General features: G+C 38.6%; 1 protein-coding gene across 50 annotated transcripts in view; it reads left to right on the forward strand.

Annotated features, from left to right (window-relative positions):
- The window catches only part of RNF180 (ring finger protein 180), a 256780-nt gene that overhangs the window by 179136 nt on the left and 63443 nt on the right, over nt 1–14201 (forward strand). For all 50 annotated transcript variants that reach the window (XR_014061727.1, XR_014061731.1, XR_014061724.1 and 47 more), the window contains one exon: nt 13024–13149. Coding sequence is in view for 34 of the 50 variants with exons in the window: in XM_081518278.1 (XP_081374404.1) it covers nt 13024–13149 (126 nt within the window). In the remaining 16 variants the exon portion in view is untranslated. The remainder of the gene's footprint in view (nt 1–13023; nt 13150–14201) is intronic.

Here is a 14201-nt window from a genome sequence, read left to right on the forward strand (position 1 = left end):
GGCATCACCAACTCAATGGACATGAGTTTGGGTAAACTCCGGGAGTTGGTGGTGGACAGGGAGGCCTGGCGTGCTGCAGTCCATGGGGTTGCAAGGAGTCAGACTTGACTGAGCGACTGAACTGAACTGAAAGCAGAGCTGATATTTATTGAGTGCGCTACTTTGTGCTAAACCTTAGAGAAGGAAATTTCTGTATCCACATTCTCACCTCAACCATAGGCCAAATAAGATCGAAGTATATACTTTATTAATAGTAAAACTGAAGAAAACACATAGCACATTTTTCTTCCCCTAAAGAAAATCCAAGGATTCATCTGCAAAGAAGTATCCATTTATAAAATTAAGTTTTGTGTACCCAACCAACTGCATGAATGCTTGCAAACCTGCCTTACTAGCTCAGCATTCAAACAATGAGATACCATTTCACACTCACTAGGATGGCTATAGTTAAGAAGATAGATAATAATAAGTATTGACAAGGATATGGAAAAATCGAAACTCATATATTACTGATAGGAGTATAAAATGGTAAAGTCAGTTTGGAAGATAGCAGAATCAGCTTTGCACATAGAAGATTCTAAGCCTGCTTGTGAGAAGGGGAAAAAATTCTGATGTGTCCCAAATTAACTAAGAGTTCTTTTGTCTATGAAGATAGAAAAGACTCCAGGATGGGCAGGGTCAAGGAAGAAGACCTTTGGCTAGGGGGGACCTTTCCATACCTTGACTGACAGCCTCATTCTTCCAGACAAGGAGCTCCCACATCAGTACCCCAACAGCAGATCTGTTCAGGGATGTCAAACATGCTAAATGACAGGATCTGCTGGCCTCCTTCATTAGGAGGCAAAGGAAGGGGAAAGGCGATGGCTTACAAATGTTAAATGGAGTGGGGGTCATCCAAGAGAGTAGGGAAGAATCCCTTAGCCAAGAAGATCATGGTTTTGTTTTCAGGGAAGGCATCATGTTTTCTTGAATCGATTGTATGACTGAAGCCTTCAAACCAAGCATGGCGTTGCCCCTACTGTGGACTGACTCTGGGGGACCCCTGTATGAGCCCTACTGTAGACTTCAGGAATCCCAGCCCATGGTCACATGGAAGAGGTAGATGTCTCAAGTATTACATAGAGAGCCAAAGGGTCAGTGCAACTGAACTCTCAACTGTGAAGTCACTTGCTGCCCTCACCCCATTCAGATGCACCCGAACCTCAACAAGGAGAATTTCTACCCTCCTTCCATTATTTTCCTCCATTCAGCCTCTGTCGCCTTTTAGACCACTGACCCCATGCCACTACTCCTCTGCCTTTACATGGTGAAACTAGGTGCTAATAAGCAGTAGTGCTGGCGAACTCCATTGAAAATGGGAAAATAAAATGGCTGAGTCTTCACCTTGTGTATGAAAGAAACAAAGTGAAAGTGAAGTCACTCAGTTGTGTCCGACTCTTTGCGAGCCCATGGACGGTAGCCTACCAGGCTTCTCCATCCGTGGGATTTTCCAGGCAAGAGTACTGGAGTGGGCTGCCATTTCCTTCTCCAAGGGATCTTCCCAACCCAGGGATCAAACCCAGGTCTCCTGCAATGCAGGCAGACGCTTTACCCTCTGAGCCACCGGGGAAGAAGTCCCTAACTAAGTAAATAAATGAAATTTAAGCTAAGCTAGAATTTTAAGTATGAAGCAGGCTTATGATTTTTTCACCAGGAATATTTTGGCTGCCACAATAATAGGAGGATGCTACTGGTATCTAGTGAACAGGGCAGGGATAACAGGTACCCTGCAGTGTTTGGGCCAGTCCCATACAGTGAAAAATTGTCCTGGATTCAGTCTGAATTTTAGATGTTCTGCTGGGCTTTATTCAGGACATACAGCTCATCCAAAAGATCACACTTCCTCTTCTTATCTGCCATAATAGCCTGTAACTGGTCTTGGTCTGTTGTCTCTGTTCCCATTAAGGGTATTTCATACTTTCTCTTATTCTATACCAAACAGTCTGGACTGTTAATTCATAAGCTAATAGTGACTTTATTCTTGCATTTACCCATGCCTCAACTTTTTCATTTTTACGTTCATCTTGTACAGTATAGTCATTGCCTCTGAAATCAAAACTCATTCTTTTTTTTATTGAAGTATAAAAAAAAGATTTACAATGTTGTGCCAATCTCTGCTGTACAGCAAAGTGACTCAGTTATATACATATAGATGGTCTTTATTTTTATATTCTTTTCCATTATGGTTTATCACAGGATATTGAATATAGTTCCCTGTGCTATACAGTAGGAGCTTGTTGTTTATCCATCCTATAAAATATAATAGTTTATATCTGCTAATCCTAAACTCCCAGCACTCCCATCCCATACTCCACTCCCCCTTGGCAACTTCAAGTCTGTTCTCTATGTTTGTGAGTCTGTTTCTGTTTGCAGATAGGTTTATTTTTACCATATTTTAGATTGCACATGTAAGTGGTATTATATGGTGTCTTTCTCTTTCTGACTTCACTTAGTATGGTAATCTCTAGTTGTATCCATGTTGCTGCAAATGGCATTATTTCATTCTTTTTTATGGCTGAGCAATAATGTTCCATTGTATATGTATACAAATTCATTCTTTATTAGTAGGCATATCTATTTCATAATGTCTTTTAGTGTAGTCACTCTTGAGCCTTCATATATGGAAATAAATATTTTATTATAAAAAAGAAGTAGAAAATTAAGCATAATGATTAGAGCATTGTTTCTCAGGCTTCTGTCATTTTCCTACCACTTTTTCAATTTTCACTATGTCCATATACCACCTGAATTATTTTTTTACTTAAGGGTTTTCTCCATATCAACATAGTTTTAAAGTATACTTATTTCAGCCTCTTTTACATCACTGGATTTCTTAAACCATGGGAATATGTTAATTTGACAGTTTTTAAAAATAAAAAAGTAAACCAAGATGTACAGCATTAAATATGATGGTGGGTAGGGAGGATGAAGTCCTGTTTCTTTTCATACAGAAGACAGACAATCATGAATTCTTCGAAGCTAAGGATGTATGCTATGATAACCTGTTGAGGATCCACTAGTATATCTCCATCCATAGGCTTTCAAAAGCCTTTTTCTAAATACTGAAGTGTAGCTTTAAATGCAAAATAATAATAATACACATCACAACAATAAAAAGTACTTAGCACTTTGTCTTTATCATACTGTGTGTATGCTTGCGTGCTTAGTCGCTCAGTTGTGTCAAACTCTTTGCGACCCCATGGACTGTAGCCCTGATCACTGAGGAAGGCTTTCTTATCTCTCCTTGCTGTTCTTTGGAACTCTGCATTCAAATGGGTATGTCTTTCCTTTTCTCCTTTGCTTTTCACTTCTCTTCTTTTCACAGCTATTTGTAAGGCCTCCTCAGACAGCCATTTTGCTTTTTCGCATTTCTTTTTCTTGGGGATGGTCTTGATCCCTGTCTGCTGTACAGTGTCACGAACCTCCATCCATAGTTCATCAGGCCCTCTGTCTATCAGATCTAGTCCCTTAAATCTATTCCTCACTTCCACTATATAGTCATAAGGGATATGATTTAGGTCATACCTGAATGGTCTAGTGGTTTTCCCCACTTTCTTCAATTTAAGTCTGAATTTGGCAATAAGGAGTTCATGATCTGAGCCACAGTCACCTCCCAGTTTTGTTTTGGCTGACTGTATAGAGCTTCTCCATCTTTGGCTGCAAAGAATATAATCAGTCTGATTTCAGTGTTGACCATCTAGTGATGTCCACATGTAGAGTCTTCTCTTGTGTTGTTGGAAGAGGGTGTTTGCTATGACCAGTGCGGTCTCTTGGCAAAACTCTATTAGCCTTTGCCCTGCTTCATTCTGTACCCCACGGCCAACTTTGCCTGTTACTCCAGGTATTTCTTGACTTTCTACTTTTGCATTCCAGTCCCCTCTAATGAAAAGGACATCTTTTTTGGGTGTTAGCTCTAAAAGGTCTTGTAGGTCTTCATAGAACTATTCAACTTCAGCTTCTTCAGCATTACTGGTCAGGGCATAGACTTGGATTACTGTGATATTGAATGGTTTGCTTTGAAAATGAACAGAGATCATTCTGTCATTTTTGAAACTGCATCCAAGTACTGCATTTCAGACTCTCTCGTTGACTGTGATGGCTACTCCATTTCTTTTAAGGGATCCTTGTCCACAGTAGTAGATATAATGGTCATCTGAGTTAAATTCACCCATTCCAATCCATTTTATTTCACTGATTCCTAAAATGTTGACATTCACTCTTGCCATCTCCTGTTTGACCACTTCCAATTTGCCTTGATTCATGGACCTAACATTCCAGGTTCCTATGCAATATTGCTCTTTATAGCATCAGACTTTGCTTCCATCACCAGTCACATCCACAACTGGGTATTGTTTTTGCTTTGGCAGAAAGTGAAGAAGAACTAAAGAGCCTCTTGATGAAAGTGAAAGAGGAGAGTGAAAAAGTTGGCTTAAAGCTCAATGTTCAGAAAACTAAGATCATGGCATCTGGTCCCATCACTTCATGGGAAATAGATGGGGAACAGTGGAAACAGTGTCAGACTTTATTTTTTTGAGCTCCAAAATCACTGTTGATGGTGATTGCAGCCATGAAATTAAAAGACGCTTACTCCTTGGAAGGAAGGTTATGACCAACCTAGATAGCATATTTAAAAGCAGAGACATTACTTTGCCAGCAAAAGTCCGTCTAGTCAAGGCTATGTTTTTTCCAGTGGTCATGTATCGATGTGAGAGTTGGACGGTGAAGAAAGCTGAGCACCGCAGAATTGATGCTTTTGAACTGTGGTGTTGGAGAAGACTCTTGAGAGTCCCTTGGACTGCAAGGAGATCCAATCAGTCCATCCTAAAGGAGATCAATCCTGGGTGTTCATTGGAAGGACTGATGCTGAAGCTGAAACTCCAATACTTTGGCCACCTCATGTGAAGAGTTGACTCATTGGAAAAGACCCTGATGCTGGGTAGGATTGGGGGCAGGAGGAGAAGAGGACAACAGAGAATGAGATGGTTGGATGGCATCACTGACTCGATGGACACGGGTTTGGGTAAACTCCAGGAGTTGGTGATGGACAGGGAGGCCTGGCGTGCTGCAATTTATGGGGTCGCAAAGAGTTGGACATGACTGAGTGACTGAACTGAACTGAACTTCATTCTTTCTGGAGTTATTTCTCCACTGATCTCCAGTAGCATATTCGGCACCTACCAACCTGGGGAGTTCATCTTTCAGTGTCCTGTCTTTTTACTTTTTCATACTGTTAATGGGGTTCTCAAGGCAAGAATACTGAAGTGGTTTGCCATTCCCTTCTCCAGTGGACCACATTCTGTCAGAACTCTCCACCGTGACCTGTCAGTCTGGCTCATAGTTTCATTGAGTTAGACAAGGCTGTGGTCCATGTGATTACATTGGTTAGTTTTCTGTGATTGTGGTTTCAGTCTGTCTGCCCTCTGATGCCCTCTGTCAACACCCACCGTCTTACTGGGGTTTCTCTGACCTTGGACGTGAGGTGTCTCCTCTCAGCAGCTCCAGTGCCGGGCAGCCGCCACTCACTGCTCTGGAAACTTCATTCCTTTGTTCAAACCCAGCTTTCCATCTTGGATCATTTTCCATCAGCCTGGAGTAACACTTCTTTTACAGGTATGGGGAATTCCCTGGCGGTTCAGTGATTAGGACTCAGTGCTTTCACTGCCGGGCCCCAGGTTTGATCAGCAAGTCGTTTCCAATCACTGTAGTGTCTACCACTGATCCTCACACACGTAGAAGCTCAATGTTGTTAAAAGGAAACAGGATGTCTGCCACTAACTCTGAGGAAGTCCCCCTGCTGCAACTAGGTCTCAGGTGCTCTAGCTCCAACTCTCTAGAAAATTAGAGATACCAAGGGAACATATCATGCAAAGATGGGCTCAATAAAGGACAGAAATGGTATGGACCTAACAGAAGCAGAAGATATTAAGAAGAGGTGGCAAGCATACACAGAAGAAGATACAAATAAGATCTTCATGACCCAGATAATCACGATGGTGTGATCACTCACTTAGAGCCAGACATCCTGGAATGTGAAGTCAAAGTGGGCCTTAGGAAGCATCACTACTAACAAAGCTAGTGGAGGGGATGGAATTCCAGTTGAACTAGTTCAAATCCTAAGTGATGATACTGTGAAAGTGCTGCACTGAATACGCCAGAAAATTTGAAAAACTCAGGAGTGGCCACAGGACTGGAAAAGGTCAGTTTTCATTCCAATCCCAAAGAAAGGCAATGCCAAAGAATACTCAGTCTACCACACAATTGCACTCATCTCACACGCTAGTAAAGTAATGCTCAAAATTCTCCAAGCCAGGCTTCAACAGAACGTGAACCATGAACTTCCAGACGTTCAAGCTCGTTTTAGAAAAGGCTACATATTTAGTTGTAGAATGGGGCTTCTTAAGCTAGATTTTAACTCTGAACAGTTCACTAGGAAAGGGTACGAAATCAGGTTAAATTTTATATTCAGAGGATACATAGATAAGTATTCATCAGTACCAAATGAGATATTCCTGGTTGGCTTCTCTTTCCCAACACTCAGAGTTCCTCTGGACCCCGAATCACATAGGACATTCAGTTGCCAGGAGACCATGCAACCTCCCTAGGGCAAGAACCTGCCAGGTCTGAAAAGTTGATTCTGAGACTTATTGGTATTTCTTGAGTCCAAGTAGTCAGTTCTGTTAAATGCAGGCTATAGTAGCAAACTCAAGTTTTCTCTAACTGGCATTGTTCCCCTTATAGACAAACGTTTCTGGGTGTTCACATGGGTACAAAATGAGTTTCACTAGGAGAGCTAGGGTCCCTTGCAAGTGATACTTCTTGACCCTCTTGCAGAAATGTAAATCAAGCACTGCCATTGAAACTCTGAAGACAATCTTAAGATAGTTTATAGATTTTCATTGATACAGAGTAAAGTGAAGTCAAATGTCAAGCTTTCATATTAATGAGATGTAATTTTAAGTAGGAAAACAAGGACTTTAGTAATCTAAATGAGATAGCTGGACACATTTATCCTATCCTTTTAATACCTATCCTTTTAAAACATAATACCACTGCCTCTAAATAACTGTGCCCTGTATTTATAATTTGTCGTTGTTGTTCTGTCGCTAAGTCATGTCTGACTCTTTGCAACCCCATGGAATGCAGCACTCCAGTCTTCCCTGTCCTCCACTATCTCCCTGAGTGTGCTCAAGCTCATGTCTATTGTCAGTGATGCCATCCAACCATGTCATCCCCTGTCATCTCCTTCTCCTCTTGCCCTCAATCTTTCTCAGCATCAGGGTCTTTTCCAGTGAGCTGGCTCTTTGCATCAGGTGGCCAAAGTATTGGAGCTTCAGCTTCAGCATCAGTCCTTCCAGTGAATATTCAGGATTGATTTCCTTTATGATTCACTGGTTTGATCTCCTTGAAGTCCAAGGGACTCTCAAGAGTTTTCTCCAACACCACAGTTCAAAAGCATTAGTTCTTCGGCACTCAGCCTTCTTTATGGTCCACCTCTCATATCCGTACTTGACTACTGGAAAGCCATAGCTTCAACTATACAGATATTTGTTGGCAAAATGATTTCTCTGCTTTTTAATATGCTGTTTAGGTTTGTAATAGCTTTTTTGCATTTATAATAATAATCCTATTATAGTCCCTCCTTAACAGGACCCAAAGGCCTGAATTAACCTGCCAGACCCCTCAGACCATGGAACTTTCCAAGCAAGAATACTAGAGTGGGTTGCCATTTCCTTCTATAGGGGATCTTCCAGACCCAGGGATCAAACCCACATCTCCTGCATTGGCAGGCAGACTTTTTACCACTCAGCCATTACCTCATAACTTAGGATTACCTATTTACTCGATATGATTTAATGTATGTACTATGCCTATTTCACAATTTGCTTTTGTAAATCCAAAATTTTGTTGAAAAATTATTTTAAATTTTTATTTTAAAATGAGATTTTCACATTAAAAACTTCTGATATTATGATGCAGCATTATTCTCAGCACTGTCAGTTTTGTGCACTGTTTGAAGAAAATGTTTTATAAATATTTTTTAATAGACCTTATTTTTTAGAGCAGTTTCATATTCAGAGCAAAATCAAGTAGAAGATAGAGGGATTTCTTATACACCTCCTGCCCCCTCACAAACATCCCCCATTACCCATACTCTCTGCTACAGTGGAACATTTGTTAAATTCTGTCAGCCTGTATTGATACATGATTATCATCTAAAGTCCATAGTTTACATTAGGGTTCACTCTTGACGTTGTACATTCCATGAATTTGGACAAATGTATAGTGACACATATCCATCATTAGAGTATCAAAGAGAATATTTTCACTGCCCTAAGAATCCTTTGCTCCTCATTCATTCATCCTTATTCATCCTTCACCCCCAACCCCAGATCTTTTCACTGTCTCCATAGTTTTGCCTTTTCCAGAATGTCATATAGTTGGAATCATACAGTATGTAGCCTTTTCAGATGGCTTCTTTCACTTACTAATATATATTTAATATTCTCCCATGTCCTCTTGTGGCTTGATAGCGTATTTCTTTTGGGAGGCTTACCTGGTGGCTCAGATGGTAAAGAACCTGCCTACAATACAAGAGACCCAGGTTTGTTCCCTGGGTTGGGAAGATCCCCTGGAGAAGGAAATGGCTACCAACTCTAGTATTCTTACCTAGAAAATTCCACAGACAGAGGAGTCTGGTGGGCTACAGCCCAGGGGACCATTTTAGCACTAAATAATATTTCATTGTCTAAAGGTACCAGTTTATCTATTCACCTGCTGAAGGACATGGTTGTTGCTTCCAACTTGGAAATTATGAATAAAGCTGCTAAAAACATCTATTTGCAGGTCTTTATGTGGACCTAAGTTTTCAGCTTCTTTGACTAAATACTAAGGAGCATGATTGCTGAATTGTATGTAGTAAGAGTATTTTTAGTTTTTTGAGAAGCCACCAAACCATCTTCCAGAGTGGCTGTACCGTTTTGCATACCTGCCAGCAGTGACTGAGAGTGCCTGTTGTCCACATATTTGCCAGCAATTGTGTTATCTGTGCTCTGGATTTTCGCCATTCTAATAGGTGTATAGTAGTATCTCATTAATATTTTAATTTGCATTTCCCTAATGACATATGATGTGTAGTATCTTTTCATATGCTTATTTGCTGTCTGCATATCTTCTTTGGTGAGATGACTGTTAAGGTCTTTGGCCCATTTTTTTAAATTGAGTTTTTTGTTTTCTTACTATTTAGTTTTAAGACTTTTTTGGGTAATTTTGGATAACAGTCCTTTATCAGATATGCCTTTTGCAAATATTTTCTCCCAGCCTTTGAATCAACTATTCATTTACTTGACAGTGTCTTTTATAGAGCAGAAAAGAATGTTTCACAGTTTTAACTCTTACTCTTAGCAGAATGCTTAAAGCTATTACTAACAAATATTTGCTCAATAATTATAATATAACAATTATAACTAGCTTTTAAATATAAAATTGCCCATATTTAAGCATAAGTGAAGTGAAGTGAAACTTGTTCACTTGTGTCCAACTCTTTGTGACCCCATGGACTGCAGCCCACCAGGTACCTTTGTCCATGGAATTCTCCAGACAAGAATACTGGAGTGGGTTGCCTTTTCCTTCTCCAATTTAAGCATAAAGCAGACATCAAAGTTATACCACCCTGTTGGTACTGCTTGTAGTTTAAAATTGTGCTTTGTTTGTGGTTGTCCTTATTTTATTATTTATGGTACAATACAGTGAAACTCATGGTTATACACCCTGTATTAAAGTGAATTATGTTTTTAGGTATTTGGTAATTGACTCTTGCACTCAGCCAAGTCAAGAAGACTAAAAGTTTTAACAGTTACTTATTATTTCTATGGTAATGTCACACTACCACTGTAGTGTTGTTTTCCACTGGTAGTGCCACCACATTTAAATGTACCATTTGAATAGACTTTAGAATCTTTCTAGGATATTCAGGGTTTTGTCCTTTCCCATCATATTGAATGATATTAAATACTGATTCATTCAATACATTATAATATATTGTAGTAAGAAGCCTCTGCTCCCTAATAGGTAGAGTTGACAAAGGAGGAGAGAAAGGTCGTTTTTACCACCTTTTACTCTGAGCCCTGCATCTTGGTCTGCCTTCAGATTTTTCTTAGTGCTTCTTCTAAATAATTCTGAGAAAGTTAGTACTGAATAGTTACCTGTTTCAAAATCCTACAGTTCCAAGTTCAAATACCACTAGAATGAAGCAATGTAGTTCTGTAGAAAGAACAACATCCTTGGGTAAGGTTTGTACAGTTTATAGCAGATAAACTATAAGAGATAAGGTTTAACTTATTTAAATAAATTCAGGTACTTTTAGAATAGAAAAGGATTTAAGGTCATTTCATCTAGTGGTTGACTGTGCATTAAAATTATCCAAGGAGCCTTTAGAAAGTACAGACTGCTAGGTCACATCCATAGCAATTCTGCTTCAGTAATATCTGGGCAAGGTCCTAGAAATTGTCTTTTTAACAAATCCCCTCAGCAACTCTGATGCATAGCCAGGCTCCAGACGGATATTTTGGAATCACTGATCTAGTACAGTGCCCAGCAGACAGGAATTAGATTTAATTAATTTCTGTATTTCTAGCTAGACCAGCAAAGTGCCAGGCACATAGCTATTGCAGAATAAGTGTTTGCCAGAGATATGGCAGAAAGCAAGTACAAAGAGAAGTTCACCAGCTTATGAAAGGTGCCACAGTTAGGAAGCATTAGAACCCAGTTCTTATTTGGCCCAGCAGATGGAGGGACAAGGGCTTTTGGATACACTCTTCTCCAAAGGTCTTTCAGAGCAAGTGTAATAAACAGAATCTTCCAACATTTCATAAGACTATGTTATGAACACATGTATTTATGTTCAACAGAACATTGTAGGTACATCTCCCATCTCATTTTGTACATTTAATAAAGTAATTCCTCTGATCATAATTTTCTTAGGTATTATAAATATTTTTTGAAACCTTTCCTTCTTTGGTTTCCATTGGGTTTGTTATATAGGTTAGAAGTGCATCATGTAATAAGTTCTTGAAGCTAGAAAATAAAAAAAAATCACAGTTATCATTATTACTTTTATTTCTCTCATCTACCCTCTAAGACGAGTTTGATTTGTGACCAGCTCTCAAAACTGCACTTCTGGATGACTCTTACAAGAATATCTTTTTGATCTGGTTTACTGAATGCAATTACACTTCCAAGTAAGTTTTCATTTTAAGAGAAGCCAGTGCAGTGATATCCTCTGGTTATTGCATCAGCATTTTAGAGCAAGGGTACAAGCTCTCCAGGGGAGGGAGGAAGTAGAGGGAAAGGAGGAAAAGAAAGGAGGGGAATAAGAATTTGGGGGTTGCAAACTCTTCTTGGTTTACATTATCTCCCACAAGAAATAATTTACCCACCACACTGGTCTTACTTTTAAAGGCATTTAGGAAGTTGTGAGTCCAACAGTTAATTGTTGGCACAATCCTGCTTATTTCATAGGATTTTTAATTTCTCAGAATATACCCTGACTTATAGTTATCACTGCTTAAGGATAAGCCCTACAAGAAGACAATTGTTATGTAAATGAATGTGTTATAAGTCACTGGATAACGTCTTCCATTCTCTTCATCACTATGAATGACACTGATGAGTCATTTTAACCAGGTAGTAGTGCCATGACCACCTTTTACTAAGGGGCTGTTCACAAGCAGTGGGCAAAGTGGACTTTGATAAAACAAGTGTGCACTGCTGCAGAAAACACTGAGAATATCCCATCTGCAATGATTTAACTATTAAACGCATGAAAGTTAAAACATTCACTGGCCGTAACAACCTCCAACATACACAGTGAGTACAGAGACTATGAAAATACTTTTTCTCTATCTCGTGTGCTTGAATTACTGGCCCTTGGTTGTAGACTGGGAAAGGGAGTTCAAGAGAGTTGCAGGTTTATTACTTAACCTTCCTTATTTGGACTGGCCTGTTTTTTACATTGTTTCTTTTGTTGTTAAATGTAAACTTCCAGAATCCGTTTTCCCTGTCAATTGCTTAGGTAAGAATAAATCCAAGAGAGTAGTTAGGAAAAATAGAGAAAATTTGATGTAACTGGTTAGAGCAGAAGTTCAAAGCCTTTGAAAGGATGGAAGCTGAGAAGATAGTACAGGAAGAATTGTGGGATGAAAGTAAGAGGGCACCATTGATGGAAAGACTTGTTTACTTCTCAGCTAGTAACTAGCTCTACACTGGCCTCCCTGGGAAGAACTTCTCCATCAAATAGTTCAATTCAGATTATGCCTTGCTTTCCTTGGCTCATGTTCTAGAGAGTCTTTTTTAAAGTGCATATCATCATATTTGTTTTTTGACTTGTGTTTGTTTACTTCAAATGAATATTTTCCTTTTCTCTTTAACTCATGAACAAGTTTCTGAAGGGTTGAGAATTTATTTCTACATTTTTTTGACTTCTTCATATCAGCAGCATTAGACTCTACACAGTCAGTCCATCACATATGGAATGAAATGAAACTATAAAGTAAAAGCTTCTAGTGTTTTTTCCTTTTCATTATCACTCCCGAGCCATGACTGCACTCTAGTTATTCTGTTGCTGCATCCATAACACATTTTCCCCCCTTTATGGTGTACCTATTTATTACCATCTTTTAGACTGCAGTCTTCTTGAGGGCAAGGACTATATCTCAGTCATCACTGTTTCTTTCATTTCTGGTGTTTTATCTGACATAGAGCTGCTCAGTAGGTGTATGTTCTATGTGTAGGCATATCAAACTTGCATCAAATTCAGAGAAATTTTGTTTGCTTGGGTTAAAAACAAAGTTGACTCCACTTTTGTCTTCACTGTCTTAAAAGAGATCTGAATTTATAATCAGAATACTGCAACAATAATTTTTTAGGTTCTTGCCATTTTACTCAAATTAATGTTTAAAAATACTATTTTCCTTTGCTTTGCTCTAGAACTGAACAATGCCACAAAAACATTCTTTACTAAAGAATATTTGAAAAGAAAACAAAGCTTTCAGAAGTCCAGCTCTGCGAAGTGGCCTCTACCAAACTGCAGAAAAGCATTCCACCTTTTTGGAGGTAAGGAAACTAATGTGAAAAATGAGAGAGAGAAGGGAAGAAAAAAGTCTGGTAACATTGTCTAGCATTGTTTTTTAAAGCCATTTTCTTTCTGTCTTAGATATGTTAGTAGAAAAATATTTCTGCACTGGTCAGTTTTAAGCAAGGATTTGCTAGTGTCTTCTTACTGAAAGCTACAGGTGTATGTATGAAAAACTTGGAGACTATACCTTAAGAGCAAAATCTGACAGAAACTCATGATCAAATTTACCTTGCTTTGCCATCAATAATATTTAATATGTAGATAATGAACTTCATCTCAAAAGTAACAGATTTAACAAAGGCACTAGTATTCTTTATAAACATTTTTAGTAACTCATCATAATTTAAGTTTGTTTTATGGGTTATAATCTCATTTTTATTTTTATTATTTTTTATTGAAGTAAGCTGATTTACAATGTTATGTTAGTTTCAGGTGTACAGCAACAGCAATTCAGGAACACAAACACACATACATATATATGTATGTATTATTTTTCAGATTCTTTTCCCTTATAGCTTATTATAAGATATTGAATATAGTTCCTTGTACTATACAGTAGGTCTTTGTTGGTTATCTATTTTATATATAGTAGTGTGTATATGTTAATCCCAAACTCTTAATTTATCCCTTCCCCCGCCTTTCCCCTTTGGGGAACCATAAGCTTGCTTTCTATGTTGTGGGTCTATTTCTGTTTTATAAAGAAGTTCATTTGTTATTTTTTTAAGATTCCACAAATAAGTGGAATATGATATATTTGACATATATTTGTTTTGGCTTACTTCACTTATTATGATAATCTCTAGGTCCATCCATGTTGCCACAGGTGGCATTATGTCATTCTTTTTTTACAGTTGAGTAATATTCCATATATATACACACACACACACATGCACATATAATATACATATATATATACACACATCACATCTTTATTCATTAATCTGTCAATGGACATTTAGGTTGTTTCCATGTCTTGGCTATTGTAAATAGTTCTGCTGTGAACATAGGGGTGTGTGTGTATATCTTTTTT

The sequence above is a fragment of the Giraffa tippelskirchi genome, chromosome 8 (assembly GCF_054371585.1).
Source record: "Giraffa tippelskirchi isolate mGirTip1 chromosome 8, T2T-mGirTip1v1.2.pri, whole genome shotgun sequence".
In the NCBI taxonomy this organism is placed as follows: Eukaryota; Metazoa; Chordata; class Mammalia; order Artiodactyla; family Giraffidae; genus Giraffa; species Giraffa tippelskirchi.